Source organism: Pteronotus mesoamericanus, unplaced genomic scaffold (genome assembly GCF_021234165.1).
Source record: "Pteronotus mesoamericanus isolate MK-2021 breed Mesoamerican mustached bat unplaced genomic scaffold, CSHL_Meso_final contig_78, whole genome shotgun sequence".
In the NCBI taxonomy this organism is placed as follows: Eukaryota; Metazoa; Chordata; class Mammalia; order Chiroptera; family Mormoopidae; genus Pteronotus; species Pteronotus mesoamericanus.
Window position 1 is genome coordinate 8,693,877 of NW_026555258.1, and position 21,409 is coordinate 8,715,285.

The 21,409-nt window shown below is 60.9% G+C and overlaps 1 protein-coding gene across 1 annotated transcript; it reads left to right on the forward strand.

Annotated features, from left to right (window-relative positions):
• Positions 1-653: 653 nt before the first annotated feature.
• NR5A1 (nuclear receptor subfamily 5 group A member 1) lies at positions 654-19,630 on the forward strand. Its single transcript, XM_054584883.1, has 6 exons — positions 654-755; positions 884-1,025; positions 3,079-3,704; positions 10,231-10,350; positions 12,096-12,243; positions 19,383-19,630. The coding sequence occupies exons 1-6, from the start codon at positions 654-656 to the stop codon at positions 19,628-19,630; spliced, it is 1,386 nt and encodes a 461-aa protein (XP_054440858.1).
• Positions 19,631-21,409: the final 1,779 nt, after the last annotated feature.

A 21,409-nucleotide genomic window follows, 5' to 3' on the forward strand; every position in this document is an offset into this window, starting at 1 on the left:
TTCGTTCTCTGCCTCTATTTCTCTGTCTTTCTCTCCGTCTTTCTCGTCGCCCCAGGTTTTCTCTGACTCGGCGTCACCGTGTGTCTTGTCACTCGGATTTTTGTGTCTGTCGGCTCGGGGTCCTCTCTCCGTTAAGCATCACCGCCAGTCGTGCCTCTCGCTCTCATTTCTGCTCATCTCTCTGTCTCGCTTAGACTTTGTCTCTGTGTCCCTTGTCCCTCCCGAGTCCAGAACGCTCGGGCCCCGCTCCTCCCGGGTTCATTGGCGTTGCCCCCGCGGCTCAGCCCATCTCGTTTTCTTAAAATCGGGGTTTTGTTCTCAGACGAACGAATCCGGCTCGAAGCGCATCGAATACCAGGGCCCGGGCCGGGGCAGCGCCGGGGGAGCCCCTGGGAAGGACGGGGAGCACGGGGCGGGCGCGGGGGCCCGGCGGGCGAGCCCGGCGCGGACAGCGCAGGGCGCTCGAACGGGGGGCCCGCCTCCCGCGGCCTTGCCCCGGGCGCTGCCCTGGGGGACAGGGGCCGGACTCGAGGGGTGTGCCGTGGGGGCGCGGCCGCGGGGTGCAGGACCCCCGCGGCCCAGGTCTGCCGCGTTGCCAGTTGCCGTCCCGCCTGCGCTGACCCCCTCCCCCTCCTCAGGCGGACGCCGCGGGCATGGACTATTCGTACGACGAGGACCTGGACGAGCTGTGCCCTGTGTGTGGGGACAAGGTGTCAGGCTACCACTACGGGCTGCTCACATGCGAGAGCTGCAAGGTGAGCGGGGTGGCTGCGGGCAGGGGACGCGCGCGGCGGGCCCGAGAGCGCGGGGATGCGGGGCGAAGCTCCGCTGGGAGGTAGAGGGGGCCCGGGCAGCGTCCTGCGCTCACTGCCCTCTCCCCCAGGGCTTCTTCAAGCGCACGGTGCAAAACAACAAGCACTACACGTGCACCGAGAGCCAGAGCTGCAAGATCGACAAGACGCAGCGCAAGCGCTGTCCCTTCTGCCGCTTCCAGAAGTGCCTGACCGTGGGGATGCGCCTGGAAGGTGCGCGCCGCGCCGCCGGCCCCTGACCCTTGCCCTCGGGCCGAGCGGGTCTGGGGGATGGAAGAAGGGGTGCGGGGAGGGCGCCGCTGGCCTCCTTAAAGATTCTCGGGCTGGGCGACTTGGGGCCCTTCCTGCGACAGTAGAGCCGATCTCCTCGGAGGAAGGGGTAAGAACTGGCCTCGCCCTGGTCCGGGCAGGGATGTATGCAGGCGCAGCCAGAGCTGAGTTGAGAAGTATCTGAGTGTGAACTTCAGGGAGAGGAGCCTTCCCCCAGCCCCCGCAGGGCTGAGGAGCACAGGGCAGGGCCCCCCGCAGAGCTCAGCGCTCTGTGGAAAGTTCTGCAACATCCGCACTGCCACCCAGCACCAGCCAGAGACAGGGCTTTTGGGGCCCTTGCTGGAGTTCAAGTCCTAATGCCTTCACTTACAGGCTGGGTGAGATCAGGCAGGTTCCTTAACCTCTCTGAGCTGCAGATTCCCCCCACTACAAAATGGGCGTAAAGCAGTACCTTCCTCATCGAATTAGTGTGAGAGAATTGTGTGAATAGCTCCTAGTACTGGGCCTGGCACGCGGCCAGTGCTCAACAGGTTAGCTGCTATCATCATCATCATCATCATCATCATCATCCTTTACGTTGTTATCTGCCTGCCATCTCGGTGCAGCCCTCGCTCATCCAGCCTCCCTGCCTGTTCATCTCTCCATCCACCCAAAGGATTCACTCAGTTCATTCACTGGGCGGGTGAGATTCCTTCCCACTGCGTTTTTAGCCAGATCCTGAGAGAGCTGGGGAGTGGGGAACCATCGCCCCCAGAGGACCCAGGCCCATCCTTGCCTCCCCACCCCCACCCCACCCCCCAGCTCTCAGTCCAGATCGGGGGCAAAGACGTTTCAGCTGGAAGGACTCAGCCTCTTTGAGGGCGGGCAGTCGCAGGCTCCCACTCTGCCCGCCCCGGCTGGGCTGTGTGGGAGCAGGCAGCTGTTGGCTCAAGGTTTTTAAAAACAGAGAAGACCCTTAGTGACTCAGAGCTGCAGACCACAGTCCTGCCACCTAGAGGAAGGACGCCTGAGGGGAGGTCTCCTCTCCTGCCCTGTCCCCAGATCCCATGTCCCCAGATCCAGGTCCTGAGCGGGAGCAGAGCTGGTTGTTGTGAGAGGCAGAAACCTCTGGGGGTGCCTAGTGTCTGGGAGCAGAGCTGCCCACGCCCATGGCAGGAAGGTTGGCTGGGCAGCCCCCAGGCCCTGTCCCTTACTGGGCGCCGCTCTCTCCCTTCTCCCAGAGCCCAGGCTGGGCTCCCAGTCTGCGCAGCGGCCGGGGCCATACTATAGGTACAGAGATGCAACATTTGGGTCTGGCTAGTGACATATTCTTCGTGAGGCAGAGGGAACTGGTCAGGCAGGGAGGTCTTTTCCCCCAGCACAGAGCCTGAGCCAGCCTTAAATAGGAGTCATTCTGCAACACGGGTTTGCCAGAGTCAACTGGTCAGTCAGCAGCCAGATACTGGGACCCAGCTACAAACCACGTTGTCCAGGGTCTGCTTCCTGTCACTGTCTCCTTGCCAGGCCCTGGGCCGGGCACCTGAACCCACTACCAAGTCCGCAGGAGCTCTCAGCCTGGGTCACATAGCATGATGTCACTCAGCAGGATGAGGGTGGACCAGAGGCAGGGCCTCTGGGGCTGGGACAGTGGCTTCTGCCTGGGTGAACCCAGGAATACTTCATGGAGATGGTGTGATCTAAGGGCTGGGTGTTCATCAGGCAGAAGAGAAGGAAGGGGTTTGAGGCAAAGGGAATATTAAAGGGAGGGTGGAGGGGGCGCCAGGTTGAGGAGCAGAGAGATGAGTAAGGTGGAGTAGGGGGAACACAGGGTTTCGTGAGTAACAACCTGGAAAGGCCTTGAGTGCCACGCTAAAGTGACTGGCTTTACCTGCAGGCAGCCATACAGGGGTACTGAGCTGGGGAGTGGCACAGGAAGATCAGCTTGGGGAAGATCTGTGGGTGAGGTGGCTGCAGTGTGGCTTGGAGGGGTGAGCCTGACCCTCACCTACGCCCACAGCTGTACGTGCTGACCGCATGCGTGGTGGCCGGAACAAGTTTGGGCCCATGTACAAGCGGGACCGGGCCCTGAAGCAGCAGAAGAAGGCACAGATTCGAGCCAATGGCTTCAAGATGGAGACAGGCCCCCCTGTGGGGGTTCCCCCCCCACCGCCTCCCCCGCCGGACTACATGCTAACCCCTGGTCTGCATGCGCCAGAGCCCAAGGGCCTGGCCTCTGGTCCACCTGCTGGGCCACTGGGCGACTTTGGGGCCCCAGCACTGCCCATGGCCATGCCTGGTGCCCACGGGCCCCTGGCCGGCTACCTCTATCCTACCTTCCCTGGCCGGGCCATCAAGTCTGAGTACCCAGAACCCTACGCCAGCCCACCACAGCCTGGGCCGCCCTACGGCTACCCAGAACCCTTCTCTGGAGGGCCTGGCGTGCCCGAGCTCATCCTGCAGCTACTGCAGCTGGAGCCAGACGAGGACCAGGTGCGGGCGCGCATCCTGGGCTGCCTGCAGGAACCCGCCAAAGGCCGCTCCGACCAGCCCGCTCCCTTCAGCCTCCTGTGCAGGATGGCAGACCAGACCTTCATCTCCATCGTGGACTGGGCACGTAGGTGCATGGTCTTCAAGGAGCTGGAGGTGAGTCCCTCCGCCTGCCTGTCTGGGTGCTGGATCTGGGGCGTCCTCTTGGCTGCCCAAGCCTCAGTCTCAGTCACTCCTTGCATGGGGCCAGCCTGCCCACGGGCTGTAGGCACTGCCTGGCCACAGGGAGACCGTTCCGGGTCCACCGCAGCCGTCCTTACTTCCCTGCTCATCCCCCAACCCCTTCCTCCTCTGTTTCTTGAGTCTCTATCTCTCACAGCCTCTGCCTCTTTTCTCTCTTTCTCTTGCTCCCTCTCCCTGCTGTGCTATCTCTCTGCTTCTCTGTGTTTCTCTGGCCCTTTCTGTCTCTGTTTCTCTTAGGGCCTCTATAGGCACTTACCCCTCTCCCTCTGAGACCCAAGGCTCCCAAAGGACTAGCTGAGCCCTTGGGAGACTGGCTCTGGCTTCCCCAGCCCAATGTCAGGAAAAGGGTCCAGCCCACCCTGTCATTCCATTTGGAGAAGCCGCCAGTTCCTGCCAGCCTCAAATGTCGTAGACGGGAGTCATAGTGTCTGAGTGTGGAATGTTTATGGGTCTTCCCAGCTAAGGTGAAGGATCTTAGTCTGTCTGACTCTCTTGTGCGTGATGGCTGGTCCCAGGTGTAAGCGTGCATGTCTGCGTGTCTGTGTGTGTGGGGAGTGAGAGGGAAACGCAGGTGGGAATTGCAGGGCCTGCCACCGCTGTGCCCGAGGAGGTGTGCTTCCTCTACTGCAAGGCCTTCCCCCTGGGCTCCTGGGCCTGCAGTTAAGCAGCAGGCAAAACTGAAGCCAGGCCAGGAGGAACTTTCCAATCAACCTGCATAGTGATTTGAAGGACTCACGGCCTGGCAGCTCCCCTTCTAGTACCTCGGCTCCCTGTGGTCAGGTGATCTGCTCCCCCAAGAGGCACTCCAAGGCCCCGCCGCTGGGGCACAGCCTCCCTGGCCTGGGCCCATCGATGCTTGCCTTTCCCAGGCCGGCCCCCTGGCTGTTCCAGAGCTGGGTGTAAACAGCAGGACCTGTTGCCCTCCCTGCGGGGGCCACTGCAGCCTTGAGCAGCATTGTCAGTGCTGACGCCACTTGGGCCTGGGCTTCCTCCAGGGGCAGGTGGCCGGATGGGCCCGGGGCACTGCCTGCTGGGTTGGGCACAGGGGAGAATATGGCGGGGGTGGACACTGAGCCCTTGAGGCATCGTGGAGCCGGAGGCCTGGGTTCATCTGGGAGTCAAGAATCGGCACGGCTCCTGGTTCTGTTGTGGGGGGGGGGGGGGTGTATATGGCTGAGGCCTGAGGGTACGCCAAGTGTCATGGAGTGGGTCTTTTCACCCCTGACTCCGCTCGGGGCTGCCTTCATGGATGGACAAGAGACAGGGCCTTGAACAATCCCATCTGCCTTCTACGCATGGCTGGAGGCTCTGGTGGGGATGAGGATCCCAGCACCACTGAGTTGGTCGCCAGGCTTCCCGTGATGCCCTGTGCAGAGGGGAGGAGGAGTAGAGCATTCCCGGCCTCCCAGAACCCTGGATCCAGGGGCAGGGCACTTCCTCTGGCCGCCTTCCTCGTCTCTCGGGGTTTTTCACGCAGGATGGGAAGGGCTTTTGTCCAAGCTTTGCTGAGTGTTTTTTCCTGCTTCTGGTTTCTCTGTGGTCCAAACCTTCCTGCTTCCCCTTCCCAGAGTTTCTGAATTGAGCCCAGGAATATGAACCATGGTCACCGCCTTGCAGATAAGTACCAGCCCAGCCCTTAGAGGGCCTCTCACCGGCCATAAGGAACCTCTTTGCCACCGGTCCACCTCCCACAGGTGGGGAGGCAGGGAAGTGGCAGGGGTGCTGAGTGACCTGTTCTCCCTTCTGGCCGCCCATCCATCCCCCACCCCCAGGCAGGACACACTTCAGCAGACCACAACAGGGGCTCCCTAGCTCTAAAGTCAGGTGGTCCATGGGCTGAACGCTGGGGACATTGAAATGGATTGGACCCAGGAGGCTGCCAAGCTAGAGGAGGAGACAGACAGGCACACAGACAATGCCAACGTGGGTGCCTGGGCTCTGAGAGCAATGGGCAGAGGCCGAGCAAGCCCAGAGGGAGAGTAAGTGGCCCTGTCTAAGGAAGTTAGGGAGGGTTTCTTTGATCCGTGCCTTTCTAGAAAACAGCCTGAGAAGGCTAAGGCCTTTCAGGAAGTGGGAAGAGCACCAGCGAAGGCCCAGAAGTGCAGAAAGGCACCATGTGTCAGGGCGCTCCCGGTGGCCCTCCAGGGCCGGAGAGGTGGCAGGAGCAGAACAGAGCTGGACCGGGAGGGGGTCCTTTGGCAATGGGTGATGGACAGCCGACCAGGGCTGGCTGGCTCCCTGCACCCTCATCCCAGAGGCCCCCCCAGTGCCCCGCGAAGCTGCTGTCTTGATGCCCAGCGCAAGGCTGGGGGCCTTGCCGAGCTGTGGGGCATGCCTGGAGCCTGGATGTGGGGGCTCCAGATGCTCTTCGGGGGTTCTCCTCCTCCATCCTGTCTCCCTGCTTTGTTGTCTCTCTGCCTCCATTTTTCCATCTCACACTTCATGGCATATCAGACCGGACAGTGGCACCGGAGTTGATAGCAAAGACCAGAATCAGATAGGACTGTGTTCCAGCTCTGCCACCTCCAGGCGCGGGACTTTGGACGAGTCACTTTACTCCTCTGGGCCCCTTTTTCCTTCCCTATTAAATGACGGGAGTTGAACTGATGCCCCTCATTTAGCTGTGGTAAGGACTGAGCGAACCGGGGGTGGGGGCGGGGGGTGAAGGATTTAGTCCGGGGAGCAGCACCTCCCTTCCTTTCTGCTTCTCTGCCGCTCTGTGATTTAACCTGGCCCTGCAGGCGGCGCACAGGCCTGGCTGGAAAGAGCAAGAAAACACAGGGCTCTGGGAGAAACGAGGCCCATGTGGCCCTGAGTATATAAAGCAACTTCCTACCTGTCAGGCAGCGGAACCCACCTGTACCTGCTGCTCGGTGCGGGGGGGGGGGGGGGGGGGCAGTGTGTAGGCCCAGGCTGCCAGCAAGTCCGGGCTGTTCTGTGACGGACAGGCTGGGAGGACGAAAGATAGGAATCGGGGAGGGAGGCGAGGGCCAAGAGCGCCTAATGACCCATCTTGACATCTCTTCGTCCCCGACGTCCAGCTCCGACGCCCTGATTGGCAACAGATTTAACTGCTCAGATATATGGTTTCATTTAAGCAGCCGTAACTCTGTCAGTCCTGGGCTGACAAACGGCGGGGCCTGCCGACGACGGGGCGGGGAGAGTGCGCGGCCAGCCTGCGGCGTGTCAGCCGCTGGAGAGTTACAGGGCCCGCCGGCCTTCGGCTGCCAGACTGCCCCGAACCCGGGGGCTCCGAAGGGGGGCCTGCTGGGAGGGAGGTCAGCTCTGCACCCATAAATACCCCATCTCCGAGGCAGGCTGCAAAGTGTCAAGGCTCCAGGAAGATTTGTGGCAGACAGCAGGACGGATGGGAGGCTGGTGGGCTGGGCAGACAGGCCAGGCTGAAGAGGGACCCCCGGGCCCGCAGGCGAATGTCCTTGTTCCCAGGACGGCAGCGAGGGCTGGGGAGAGCAGCAACCTTTCGCTTAGGGAGAAACTTACGGAAGGTGAAAACCAGCCCTCTCTGGTTAAGTGAGCCTCTTAGCCACCTGCTTTTCTATGGAGAGAGGCTGGCGTCTATGGCCCTCTGGTTTTCTTTTAAATAAAAAAAGAAGTGTGTGTGCGCGCGCGCTCCTGTGTGGGGGGAGTGTTTGGAGTTTGGTGTCTTTATGTGTCCATCTGTCCACCTAGGGGAAGAGCGAGTGGAAAGTCTGGCAGGACAGATTGCTTGGCTGGGGCGGCGGGCACCCGGGCCGGGGCACGGTCCCCAGGAGATCCTGCCATAGTCAACAGCACCCCTGCGTCCACGCGTTTTCTCTAACCAAAAGGGATTTATCTTTCCCATCTCCCGGAGCAGGAAGTTAGGGCAGCGAAGGGCGTGTGGCCCAGTTGGAAACCGCATGCAGGGCACTGGGCGCCAAAGCTCCCCACCGTCTTGCCCCTATCAGCCCCGCTGGGCAAGGCCACCCCCACTGTGGGGGCCTGAGGTCTGGGTACAGAGTCTGCTCCTGGGCTTGGCCAGCCGGGTCACTGTGACCCCTTCTGCTTTCTGCCCGAGGCTCAGCCTGCTTATCTCCTAATTCTCCCCCTTATCTCCCACTCTTCCCTCTCCCCACCCCCCTGTTCCTTCAATCCAGGCACAGGGATGTCTGCTCCCGAGGGTCCCCTGCACACCCTCCCTTCTCCTCTGCCTCCAACTCGACACCCAAAGCGGGCCATTGTGACTCATGGGCGGGGCCTCAGGCTGTTCCCAGGCCCTGCCCCCAGACCAGCCTGACTGGGGGCACATCGGGGCAGAGCCTCTGTGTCCTTATCTGGAATATGGGCAGAAGGGCGATAGGGCAGGGGTGAGGAGTCCCAGCCAGGCTGGGATCGGGCCTGGTCATAGGCACTCTCTGAGCCTTGCCTCCCGCCCTGCAGACTGTCCTGGGAGGCTTCCTGCCAGCCCGCTGGGGACTGGCCACTTCCGGAGGACAGATAAGGTGGCATAAGGAGAGGCGTCTTTGTGGTTCACCCTGGCCCGGGCCTCAGCCTCTCCTGGCCCCTGCGGGCCGGGCCAGCAGCGGCTGAGCCTGGGGTCCCCATGGCTGCGTTCCTGTTCTGACAGTCATGGGGCCCCAGGAAGGGCTTTCTGCCCGAGAGGAGGGAGGGGGTTGGGCTCTTGACCAGGGTGAGGAAGGGAGGACGGGAGGCTGGGGGCTCAGGCGGCATAGAGCCTGGTCTTCCCTCCAGTCCTCAGTTGCGTGGGCTGGGGGAGGGGCGGGCAGGAGAGGCTCGGAGGAAGCCTGACTACGTGTCCGGCTGCTCGCTTTGCTCTTTGTCCACGTTTTCTCACCCTCCGTCTGCCCGAGACAGGAGAAGAGGGCATCGGAGAGGGGCAGAGGTTTTGACCCCACAGTAGAGAACGCTACTCGCTGCTCGTCAGGCCTGGGCCATTCCGCTCAGACCAGCGGTTGCCTGGACCCTTCTGGCCTCTGGGTTGGGGTGGCCCCTGGCTGCTCTCTGTGCTTGTCTTGGGGAGCGCAGGCTTGTCCATCCTCTGCTCACTGACCCCTCCCAGTCCTGCCTTCCCGGACCCCACAGACGCTGGAGAAAACAGAGGCTTGACTGAGTGCCATCAGATGTTGCAGGTGCCACATCCAGAGGATGGTGAGGGTACCCAGAAGGGGGGCAGGACTGGCGAGGGCCCCCTGGGGGAGGTGAAGAGCGGGCCGTGAGGCCTGGGGTGGCCAGGCGGGTCTGATTCCACACCCAGCGGCTAAGAGCACACATACAAGCTGGATGGATGCCGGGCCAAGCACTTGACATCTGAGGGCCCAGTGTCCTCTCTCATGGGGGGGATAACAGCTGTACCAGCCTCTTAGGGCTGTGGAGCAGCAGCACAATGACACTTAGCTGTCCCATTTGCATTCGCCCGGGAAGGTGCCCGGGAGATGCCTGCTGGTAGATGGTGGCTGGTTGCAGAGGCTGGGAGGGACTAGGGTCTGTATAGGGTCTTCCTGGGATGACCGACAGCACCCGGTGGCTGTCCGAATATCCAGGAGGGCTCAGTATTTGTCACCGTGAGGAGTGGTGGACTGAGAGCACCAGCCATGGCCCTGGGCTGGCTCTGCCTCTCTATGATCCGAGGAGGGTGCCTTACCCTCTCCCGGGAGCAGATTCTTCATTTGAAAAATAGGGGCTTAGATCAGGGCGCCCCTCGGGGCCCTCCTGGCGCTGCCGTTGCTCCCCACCATCGGGAGTGTCTGCGCCTGCCATGCTGAATGCACTGATTCCCTGGTGCTGAAGGACGCCCAGGGCAGCTCCCGCCCTTGTGCTGAGTGCCCCACCTGCAGCCTGAGGCTTCAGAATCTGGTTCCTTTCGCTCTTCTGCTCCAGCCTTAGACATTAGACTGTTGCCACCCACCCGATCCTTCCCTGGGCTGGACCCAGGGCCCTTCTTTCTTGTCCTGAGGCTGATGACTCTGCACGAGGCCCAGGGAAACCCGTCCATTTCCTCCTCATGGCCGGGCTGTGGAGTGACTGGGGCTCCTAGAGATGTGACCACAGGACAGATGGGCACAAGGTCAAATTAATGATGCTCTTTCCTTGCATTTGAAGGAGTCCAGCATTTGCTGAGTGCTGTGTGCCAGGCCACCTTCTAATACTTTGCCCACTTTACAGATGAGAACACTGACGCCCCGAGAGGTTACAGAGCTTGCTTAAGGTCACACGACTTGTAAGAGGCAGAGCTGGGGCCTGAAGCTGGTCCCTCTTATTATTTTGCTAGAGCCCGCCACACCTCGATGAAGTAGACATATAGGCAGACTGGGCACAGGGAGGTTAAGCAGCTTGCCCAAGTCACATACCCAGTTGGCACTGAGAGGTGGGAGTAGGAGGGGTGAGAGGAAGGTCCCTGGCGGCCCATGCTGGACACGGACCTCGAGCGACTTCCTTGCAGGTGGCTGACCAGATGACGCTGCTGCAGAACTGCTGGAGCGAGCTGCTGGTGTTTGACCACGTCTACCGCCAGATCCAGCATGGCAAGGAGGACAGCATCCTGCTGGTCATCGGGCAGGAGGTGACCAGACCCCCTGTGCCCTGCCCCAGCCCCACTGTGCACTCCCAGAATTCCTGGCCAGAAGAGGTCCCAGCTTCTCCAGGCCTGGCCCTGTGCATTCTGAATATCAGCCCGTTGCCCAAGTTCACGGGCTACCCACCTGCCTGAGCTCCCTCTGACCAGCCCTGACCGTGGCCTTGAGAGGAGGCAGCCCCTGGGGGCCCTGCTGAGGGATGCAGCTCAGGGATGTTGGGAGGGCTGGGGAGGCTCTTGGAGGAGGCAGTGGTGGCACATTGGGGGTCTTGGTCAGGCAGTAAAAAGGTGTTGGGGGGCTTCCCTGCCTCCACGCGGGCCGAGGGCAGAGCGCAGGAAAAGACTCAGAGAGGGAGGTTTAGAACTGAGCCACCAGGAGCCACTGGTGTGCTGGACTGTGGGTTTGGGGGACCCTGTGGTGGGAGGCAAGGTAAGAGGTAAAGCTGGAGAGCTTGCAGGGGCTGGATTGGGTGCAGCCTTGGGGCCCTACGTCCTCAGTAAGGGAACGAGCGAGTGAATGAATGAGCGGAGGGGTCTGGGCCCCGAAGAGCTCATAGTTAGGCTCTGAGCCCCGCTAGAGCCTGGGGTCAGGGGCACTAGGATGGGAGCGTGGGGCATAGACACTCCGGAAATGGAGCGGGGAGCCAGGGGGCAGCTTCTAGTGGGGAAGGATGCGGCCAGGTTTGTGGGGCACATGAGGGGGCCTGAAGGGAGGTGAGGATGTGAGGCAGCCACCCACTGTTCAGAATGCTGGCGCCCGGGGGCACCGTTCCAGGAGGAGAGCCCCCGGCTGGTGGGAGGAGGTGTAGGGGGGCAGGAGAAGAGGGGTCCAGCCTGGCGGAGGGTGGAGCATCCTCCCAGGGGACAGGGAGCGAGGAGCCGGCTTGCCAACCTCTCAGGGTGGGGGTGGGAGCCTGAAGCCCTCTCCCCGCCCCTACCTCCGCCCCAGCCCTCTGTCCTTCTGTCCTCATCCTCAGTTCCTCCCTGGGTGTCTCAGGCCATCCAGGGCCAGGGGAATGCTGGTCCCAAGGAGCGACTCTGAGACCGCCCGAATGTGTGCGTGTTGCTCCATCTTGATGTGCATGTCGAAGTCTCTGAGGCCACGAGAAGAGCCTCATGGTGTGTGTGTGTTTGCCTGTATTTTATTGTGCAAATGTCCCCAGGCACATAAATGTGTGGGTGTTGAGATCTGCCCGTCACCGGGTCTGGAAACACCCAGAGACACGCAGGTGTGTGTCCATCTGTGTTGCCCCAATGCAACCATACAAGGGTATGTGTGTGCATTGTGTGTGTTCACTTCACAAAGCTGGTGGGCGTCCCTGTGGGTGTACGTGAATGTGAGCTAAGGTGTGGCTGCATCCCCAGCCAAACGTCCACGTGCGCATGCCTGGGGCCCAGGCTGCCGTGTGGCCCCGTCCACGTGTATCCAGGCAGACCTGCCCCCACACCCAGCCCGACACAGTGTTTGCCTCAGGCGCCGCACAAACACAAAAGCAGCGCGTACCACTGGGCCTGGCAGCAGGTCTTTGTATGTGAAGGACCCTTCAGCCTCCCTCTGCACACACCTGCCCCGTGTCAGCTCTGCCGCTGCAGGGACCCTCAGCCCGGGTGGGCCCTGTGAGGGGGGCTGGCAAGCCGGGGCCCTGGCGTAGCGTCTGGGAGGGCTCTTGGGCCTGGGGAGGCACCGCCCCCGCCAAGCTCAACCTCACGGCTGACCCCGTCTGCCCGCCCAGGTGGAGCTGAGCACGGTGGCGGCGCAGGCTGGCTCCCTGCTGCACAGCCTGGTGCTGCGAGCGCAGGAGCTCGCCCTGCAGATGCACGCGCTGCAGCTGGACCGCCAGGAGTTCGTCTGTCTCAAGTTCCTCATCCTCTTCAGCCTCGGTGAGTGACAGGCGACGGGGCGATGGCTGAGCTGGCACTGAGACCCCACGAGGGGCTATGCGCCGGGGGCTTTTAGTGAGGGGACCTGGCTGTTACAATGGGGGCTGCTTCCCCTCTGGGCCTCAGTTCCTTCGTTTGAAAGTCCAGAGGGCCAAGATAAGGCCTAAGTCTTGCCCTTTATGGAACGAGGACCCCTTCTGAGAAGTTGGTAAATTCCTGGCTGAACACCCGAGAGAGGTGCCCATGCCACCCCCAGAAAAGGCCTGTGTGAGTTCGGGAGTGTCTCTTCCTTGGCCTTCTCCTAGGATCCCTGTTTTTCTTACTTCCCTGCCCTGGGCAGATGGCGGGGAGGTTCAGATTCTGGCTATGAGCTCTGTGGGCCCAGACGCCTTTGCCCATTTGCTCACTCCCTCACTCATGCCACAAACATTAGCCGAACAGCTGCCCTGGGCAAGTCCCCAGGGATACCGAAGGAACAAAAAAAGACCCAAATCCCTGCCTTCGAGGAGCTGCCCTTCACTTGAGGAGGGAGACGATGAGGATACGATGGCTGTAAAATATATCAACTAGTGGAGTTTTTAGTGACACAGATATCCTCCTTCCGTCCTCCCTCATCCTGTGAGCCATCTCTGTCCAACATCCTCCCTGTGCCCAGTGACGCTGGGAGCACAGAGGTGTGCCTTGCTCTCGGGTGGCTCCCAGTCTGGGAGAGGCATCCAGCCAGTGCCAACAGGGCTGGGACAGAGATGGGGAACACGGGCTGGGGAGCAAGGACTGCTTGGTGGGCTTCCTGGAAGAGGGGCAACTCAGGGTCTTGTAGGATGAGCAGGAGTTTGCTGGGGGGGAGGTAAATGTTTTAGCAGAGGTGTAGGTGGGGTGGGAGGTTGGAACAGGGGCATGAGTGCCTTGTCATGTGGGGAGGGGGCAGGATTTGAGACTTCGTCTGTGGCAGATGACGTCATAGCCACAGTCCGGCAAGGGTGTGTCTGCCCAGGAGCGGGGTGTTGGGGAAGCAGAGAGGAGGAAGTGGGCTGGGAAGGGGCGATTGTGAAGCATTGATGGGGTGCAGGCATGGGGCTGGGTGCCTGGGCTGGGTCTTCTGACCCAACAGGCTGGTCGCCGGAGGGCTGCAGAATTTGCCAGAGACAACCGTGGTGGGGTTAGGGGATGAATCTTAGGCAGCCGGTAAGGAGCCATGACCTGAGGCCCTTGGAGGAGACTCCAGAGCTCCAGCCAGGCGGGCTCTGGGGGAGGGGGGGCAGGGGCGCGGTGGGGACGTCCCCTGCTCCCTCTGCCTCCCGTAGTCCCCTCTTCTCAGCCTCGTCTGAGAGTTGCCGGCTCTGGGAAGCCATGGACGGCCACAGTGGGGGACGTGGGGATTCCTGGAGTTTGGTGGGTATAGGTGCCTTCATGTTTCTGTCTTTGTTTTCGCACAAGCGCAGACTGTGAACTTTCACAGGCTTGTGGTTTTGATGTGTCACGCTATGGAGACCCTGAGTGTGACTGGGGAGTGACAGGAGAGGGGAGATGCGGGCTTTGGACTGACGGGCGGTGCTTGGGACCCATAGCGTTGGAGGGCGGGCTCTGCGGCGGTCTGGGTGGTTTGTGAGGTGACCTGACCACCATCAAGAGGCCACCAGAGGGGTCCTGGGGGGGGGGTGGAGGGAGGGCCACCCATCCCCTGGTCCAGGGCTCCACCTATCCTGGGGCCCCGCCTGAAGAACGGGGAAGAGGTCTTGGCTTTGCAGACCACCCAGGGCCCAAGGCACACGCCCTGCGGCCCCCAGTGCCTCTTCCCACCAAGTCCTCAGGCACCAGGGAATGCCAGGCCTGGCACAGCCTGGCCTCCGGCTGGCGTTCAATCTAGGACTCGTCCTAGGTCTTTAGAGGACAGCACAGCTGAACCCAGCCCTCTTCCCGGGTCCAGGCACGGGGCCATGCTCATGACCGAGAGTGCCCCCCGCCATGCTAGCCTTCCTCCAGTTTTCCAGAGGAGGAATCTGGGGCCTGAGAGCCCTGGCGTCTGCAGTGCTTGGTGGGAACGGGCTGGAGGGGTAGGACAGAGGAGTAAGAGTGGCTGCGTGTGTGCCTGTGTGTGCGCCCCATGTCAGACAGGGTGGGTAGTGAGTAGGAATGGGGGCTAGGTGCGGACCGCCCGGATTGTAAATCCTGATTCTCTGGCTGTGTGCCCTTGAGCAAGTCACTCCCCTCTCTGGGCCCCTATTGCTCCATCTGTGAAATGACCGTCATAGTAAAGCCTTCATGTGCTATGAGGACTTGAGAGAATTCCCTCAGAATGAGTGCCAGTACTGCCTTCATCATAACCACTGTTACTAAGTTAAATGAGCAAATGAACAAGTGAATGCGTGGAGTGAATGAACGAGCGAGTCAGTCTCCATCTTTATTGCGTGCTCTGTGCAGACACACAGGCTTGTTGCCTGGCTTTGGGGGCTGAGGTGGCTGGGGGGCAGCAGCCCGCCCATCCGGCCAGAAACTCTAGGGAGGCCAGGCTATGCGAGGAGAAGGCCCGGGCCCTGGGCCTGCCTGAGCGCACAGAGAGCAGCGAGAGAGGAGGCCACCTGAGCCACGTGCAAGGCCTTGAATGCCAGGCCAAGTACCTTGACCCTTTCCTTGGGAAGGATCTTCAGCAGGGAGTAACGTGACCGAATTTGCATTTTAGCGAGGGGCTTCCCACTGCGGCCCGGGAAAGGGTGGCGGGGCGGCCCAGTGCCCGACGGGAGGCAAGACCCTCGCTCCGGGTGGGGTGGAGAAATTTGGGCATGAGGAGGGGGGAGATTTGCCTAGAGTCTGGAAAGTGGGAGGGGACTCCTCCCATGACCGCCAGACCTGGGTCCCCAAGGGAACTGGGGCCCAGAGAGGGACAGCCACTTGCTTATAGACCTCTGGTTGGCATGTTTGGGGCGTCACCCTTGTGGCAGCGCCTCCCTGGGCTGGGCGTCCTGAACGCATGAGATGACTGTCCCCCCCACCCCGCCCACCCCACCCCACCCCACTGCCCTCCAGCCCACTCAGCGTCTCCTTCTCGCCTGCCTCCACAGAAGGGTGCCATTTGGCGTCTAAATAGCCGACTCAGGCAGGCGAGGAGGCAGGTAAGGAGGTTTAATTAAAATTAGTGCCTCTCTCCTGGCAATCACGGTGTTTATGAAGATGGGCTCGGCTGGCATTGTTCCGCAGAGGACTTAATCGAAGCTTAATGGATCGACCTAACATTCGATTTCCTGACTCCCATTGAGGCGGCGGCAGCAGCATTCCCTTAAGCGTTTGCAATTTACCCACTGCTCCGCGCCAACAAAAGGCAGCCTGAATAGCAGCCCCACTCGAGGGGCCATTGTGCGCGGGGGCGCCTGCCTGAGTCACCGCTATTGGGACAACATTCTTTATGCCTCGCTGGAATGAAAGGATTATTCAAATATTCAATTAAACCGTGAAAAGGGGGCTTTTCTGAGAACCTGGGGGCCCCCAGCTCCGCAGAGCTAGCGGGCTGCTCTCTGAGGCGGGGGTGCCAGCTTCCCGGCCCCCCCACCTCCCCACCACCAGGATTGCTGGGAGCTGAGCAGGCTTGGAGGTGCAGACAGGCTTTTCTGGAAGGTGCCCACGGCTACGCTGCGACAGCTCAGGACCCCAGGCCTGGCACACAGATTAGGTCCAGCTCTTGGGTGTCTTTTCAGGCAGACATTAATCTCTCCCCGTTTCGTAGCTCACAGGAAACCGAGGCTCTGAGAGGGGAAGGGACTTGCCTGAGGTCGCCCAGCTGGTGGTGGAGCTGGGAATTGAACCCCTGACACAGGAAGGGAGGGTCTCCAGGTCTGTGTGAGCCCTGCTCTGCATCCAGTGGGTGAAGGGCGTGTTGTTCTGTGGGACGTTGGTGCTGTCACTTCTGCTCTCCCACAGTCTTCACATAGTCCCTTTAGACAGGGGCGTTGGAACACTGGGAGAAGGGGTGGGATTTGACCGTGGTCTCCTCCAAGGCGAGAACAACAAAGTTGAATCTGGATCCTAGAGTAAACTCTCTGGGGAAACCTAGGGCTCCAGGGCAGGGCCCTTGGATGGGACCCCCACATTGGATGAAACGTAAAGTTACCATGTCCAGTCTTCCGGGAACCCCTGTCCAAGCTTGACCCCACCCCTGCTCGCTCACAGCACTTTGCAGCCAGAGAGGCCTGGGTTTGAATCAGGACCCAGGCACCTACTGTGTGTTCCAGGCACTCCCCGCTGTCCCTGCACCGGGGGCGGGGGGCGGGCCGGGGGCACCCTTTCCTGCCTGCCTGGGCATCTGCGGGGATTAACCGAGCTGGGAGCAGGGCGTGTGCCGGGAGCCCAGGAAACCGGGTCCACTTACACTATAGTTGCTGGGGCTCAGTTAGTGACTGTGCGCCCCTCTCAGCCCTGGGGTCCACCTCGCGGGGCACAGTGGGCACCTCCAGTCTGCAGAGAGCTGCGGGACCCATAGAACTGCTGCGGGGGGGCAGGGGGTGCTGTCCCTGAAAGCTGTGCCTGCCCTGCCCCCGGCCCCTGCACTCTGCCCTGCTGTTGCTGGTCTGGTGCTGCTGAGAACAGTAAATCCTGGTAAAGCCAAGGCTCTGGTCCTCCTGCCGCCTCCCCCTCCTGCCTCTACTGCAGCATCCTGGCCAGTCTTCCCCTCTCCCCCAGCTATTTCCTCTGGGCCCCTTTACTGCTGGGCGGCCTTGAGCTGGTCTCTACCCTTCTCCGGACCCCCAGCCTCCTATTGTGAATTGTCAGAAGACAATGTCAGGAGAGTTGCCCAGCCTCAGGGGTGGAGGGGGGTGAAGGAGAGGGAATAGCATGAAGACGGAAAGAGGTTGCAATAGGGATGGAACTAGGTGGGGGAGCTCCCCATGACCTTTGGGTGTGGCTGGAGCGGGCCAGCCTAAGGGCAGGGCTGCTCTGCACGTTTGGGCAGATTGTTCGCTGCACAGGGCCCCTAGGCAGGGGACAGGGGACGAGAAGGGGCTGAAACCCAGCTTGTACGCCCCTCGCCATGCTTTCTGTGGAGAAGGGGGGGACTTCTTTCATGGCACAAAGGTGACTTAGGGGCTAATGGTGGTGCTGGCAAGGCCAGGAAGAAAATGACCCTGGCTTACTTACTAAGAAGGGGGTGAGGGGGGTGAGAGCGGGGGCGGAGGCTGGGGCCAGGTCCTGCCATACGTCCTGGGCCCAGCTCGGGTTTCCCTAAATCCGACTTTGGACAACACAGGCCTCGGCGGGCGCTCTGGGGGCGGCTGGGGATCAGGGTTGCCAGGGGCATGCGGCAATCCGGGCGCACTGGGTGTTAAGAGAGATTAGAAGCGCCAAGGGCTGTGCACGCTGGGCTCCCAGCTCCCCCGCAGCAGCAGGGCCGGGGACGAGGGGGGCGCGAGGGGGAGTGGACGGGCGCACGGCCATTTTCTGAGCCTCTGGATGCCACCTCCCCCACAAGTCCCAGCTAGGATTTGGGGGTGGGCAACCGATCCTGTGGACCCCTGCTGACCCCTAGTCTCCAGGCAGGGCGCCAGCTACAGATGCTGCAAGGGAGAGGAAGGAGGACTCTGATGACAAGAAAATGGCCCTGGTGGGGGGCCAGGCACCTGTGCAGGCCTCTGCACCCACACTCTTGCCCCTGCAAGGCAGGCGTGGCCCCTTTCTTAGAGGAAGAGGGCCTTTCAGGTCAGAAGGGGCAGGGCACAGGCCACTGCTCCTACATAGTGGGGCTGGGATTTGAACCCCCATCCGTCCCACTCCAAAGACATTTTATTTTCTTGTCTCTTTCCTGGACCTTGGGTGCGGGGCTGCACTGATCACACGCCTGTCCGCGGTGCGGAGGCTCGCGGGTCCATGCAGAGCCAGCCGCGCTCCGCTCCCTCCCACGGACAGCCGCTCCTTCCTATGTAATGCAGGTCCTCTTGTCTGTCCCTGCTCTTACACAATGCGCCTGCTTTGTGTATGGCTTTTTAAATTTATGTAGAGATCTTCGCCCTATAGACCTCATTCTGAATCTACCTGTTTTGTTTTTTTTCCCACTCAGCCTCCAGCTTTTAAAGATGTATGCATTTTCTCTATGTTAACGTCTGCTCCATTACTACCGTTTAGAGGACTCTCTGGGGGTGCAGCCACCACACGGCCACCAAGGCCACCTCCCCGTCACCATGAACACTGCTACTGTGAACATGCATGGCCCTGTGGCCCCAGGGGAGAATCTCCTTGTGGTACTGGAGCCTCTTAATTGGTCAGCGGGGAGACCCAAGGTGTCCCTGTCACTCCCTAGAACGAGGCCAGCAGTGCACATGCCTTGCAGCTGTGAGATGGGACCCTTCCGCTCACACTGCGCCTCCCTAGTGGTGAGGACGGTGATGACTGTGGCCGGGCGGTGACGCTGGTGGTGACCAGCCTGGGGCTGGTGGCGACAGGGCGGCTTGGACCACGGGGACGGGGGTGGTGTTGATCGCGGCCGCGGTGAGAGCTGGGGTAAGAATGCTGGTGACTGACATGTTGGGCCTTATGACAGGCAGACACTGTTCTGCTGAGCACCGTCCACGTATCAAAGCCCTCAATTCTCCCGATCGTCTTGTGAAGTAGGAACTATTGTCACCACTCCCCGTCTTCCAGATGAGGAACTTGACAGGTTAAATAACATGCCCAGGGATACACCTGATGAGGCTGGTCGCGGTCTTGGGGATGAGGGACGTCTTCCTTGTGAGCACTGCATCAGTGACGATGGCAGCAATGACGGGGACAGGTGGCTGTGGTCGGGCGGTGGATGATGACAGGGGCTGTGCTTGTAATAACCACAGGGACGCTGGTGTCGGTGACGGCTGAGGTGGCAATGTCCAACTACAGTGACGATGGCAGTGCTGGTGACAGGAATGACTGAGGTTCGGTGGGTGGCGGCAGCAGCGGCTGTGTTTGGGGAAAGCACTGAAGTGTCAGTATTGGTGACGATGGCCACGGTGGCGACGATGGTGATGGTGCCGTGGTGGGGACAAGGACACTGCGGCTGGGCCGGGTGTGTTGGTGGTGGCAGCGCCTCTGTCATTGGCAGTCACAGGGCTGTGGGCAACAGTGACACCGTGGCCGTCGGCGGTGGGACGGTGGGCGGCGCTGACAGAGTCCCTCCCTTGCAGATGTGAAGTTCCTGAATAACCACAGCCTGGTGAAGGACGCTCAGGAGAAGGCCAACGCCGCCCTGCTCGATTACACCCTGTGCCACTACCCGCACTGCGGGGACAAGTTCCAGCAGCTGCTGCTGTGCTTGGTGGAGGTGCGGGCGCTGAGCATGCAGGCCAAGGAGTACCTGTACCACAAGCACCTGGGCAACGAGATGCCCCGCAACAACCTGCTCATCGAGATGCTGCAGGCCAAGCAGACTTGAGCCTGGGCCGGGTGGGGCCGGACCCCGACCGGGCTGGGGGAGGGGTCACAGCCACCCCCTGAGGCCCTCCAGACGGTTTATTTTATTAGGCCGACCCAGGAGCCCCACCCTGAATGTAGGCCGACGCCCCCTCGAGCTCTCGGAAGCCCTTTGTTTGGGAAGTAGCTGAGGGTGGGCAGGGCCTGGCTGCGTTGGGGTGGCCCCCACTAGCTGCTGGCGCTTGCCTGCCTTTCAAGAGTGTCCCCAGGTGGTGGCTGCTGACCACCCACTACCCCTCCTCCTGCTCCCAGCTCCCAGCTGTCTGTCCTGGAGTCAGGAGCACAGGTCTGGGGAGGAGGTTGGGGAATCCTTGGGGAGCCTTGATGTCCCTTGGGTCAGAGGTCATCCCGTTCTCTCTCCTGGAAACAGAAGTAAACAGAGGTTGAGTGGCATCAACTGGGGGAAAGGGGGTCTTCAGAACCCCCTTGGAGGGACCAGGAGGACAGTCCTCTGTTTTGTAACCTGGGGTAACTGGGTTTGCAAAACCGGATGGGGCCTGTTAGGTCCTAGAGGACCCCGGGAGACTGGTTAGGACGAAGAAAAGACCTCCTCCTTAGCCCTCTACCCCATTTGGCTCCTGCAGGGGAGAACTTTGACGTGTTATCCGAAAAGAATTTTGTTACAATCATCTTTCTATCCCCCTCCCACTGGGGAAGTTTGGCACAATCAACATTTTTCTATCCCTCTCCCCCCGGGAAAGTTTGGCACAATCAACGTTCTAGTCCCACCCACAGCTGGCCCTGTCCAGGCTGGTATTTGTTTGCAAGGCTGCTCGAGGCAGCAGTCAAGAGGTTATTTGCTTTGTTTTGTTTGTTTTTGGATCTAGACACTCCTTGAAAGGTGTGTGTGTGTGGTGGGTAGGGGACAGATTTGAGGCCGGAGGCTGGTCACCCCACACCCCCTCATATCGAGGACCCCACCCGTGGTGCTGGGTCACTATTTCTGGGACCCCCCTCACTCAGTGAACACCAGGATGCCCTATGGGGCGCTCAGAGTCTCTGTGGATGGGAATATGGGTGACTTTGGGAGGGTGTATGGTTCTCCAGATCAGGGATGTTGTTAATAAGCCCCTCCCTTATTGGCCCCGTCCCACTGGGTCCCTTGCTGCAGACCCTCGAAGCTGGACCTCAACACCCTGGCCTCCTGCCCTATGTCCTAAAAGACACTTCCCAGGGCCAGGATCCAGGGAGAGAGGCCTCAGATGTCCTCTGTCCCCTGGCTGGGCATTCACCTGTCCTGCTTTCATGTTGCCGTTGCAGCTTGCGCTGAGTCTGCCCAGTTAGAGGTGACTGGGCATCCCTGCCCCCTGCCTTCCGCTGGCCTGTCTCAGTCCCCACCCCTGCCCACTGAAGTATGTGCCCCCACCAAAGCCAGAGACCCACAGCCCCAAATGAGAAGTGCCCTTAAGAATCTCCCAGCCCCTGCAGCCCTGGAATAAATTTTGCAATTAGTTTCCAGCTACCTTTGGCTATTCACACTGAGGGCCAAAGCAGCGCCTCCCACGTGGGCTCGGGTGGTCTAGGGTGGGACAATGCTCCACAGGAATGGAGGCGACACTCAGATAACCTTGGCCTGAAACTCTGGGGAGGCAGGATGGGGTGCAGGGGAATACCAGGCACTGTGGGCGGTCGGTGTGTGTGTGGGAGAGGGGAGCTTTGAGCTCCAACTCAACCTTGGGGCCCTGCCATGCCCAGGAGGCCTGGGACATGCTTGAGCCTTCGGGGCTCAGCCTCAGTTCAC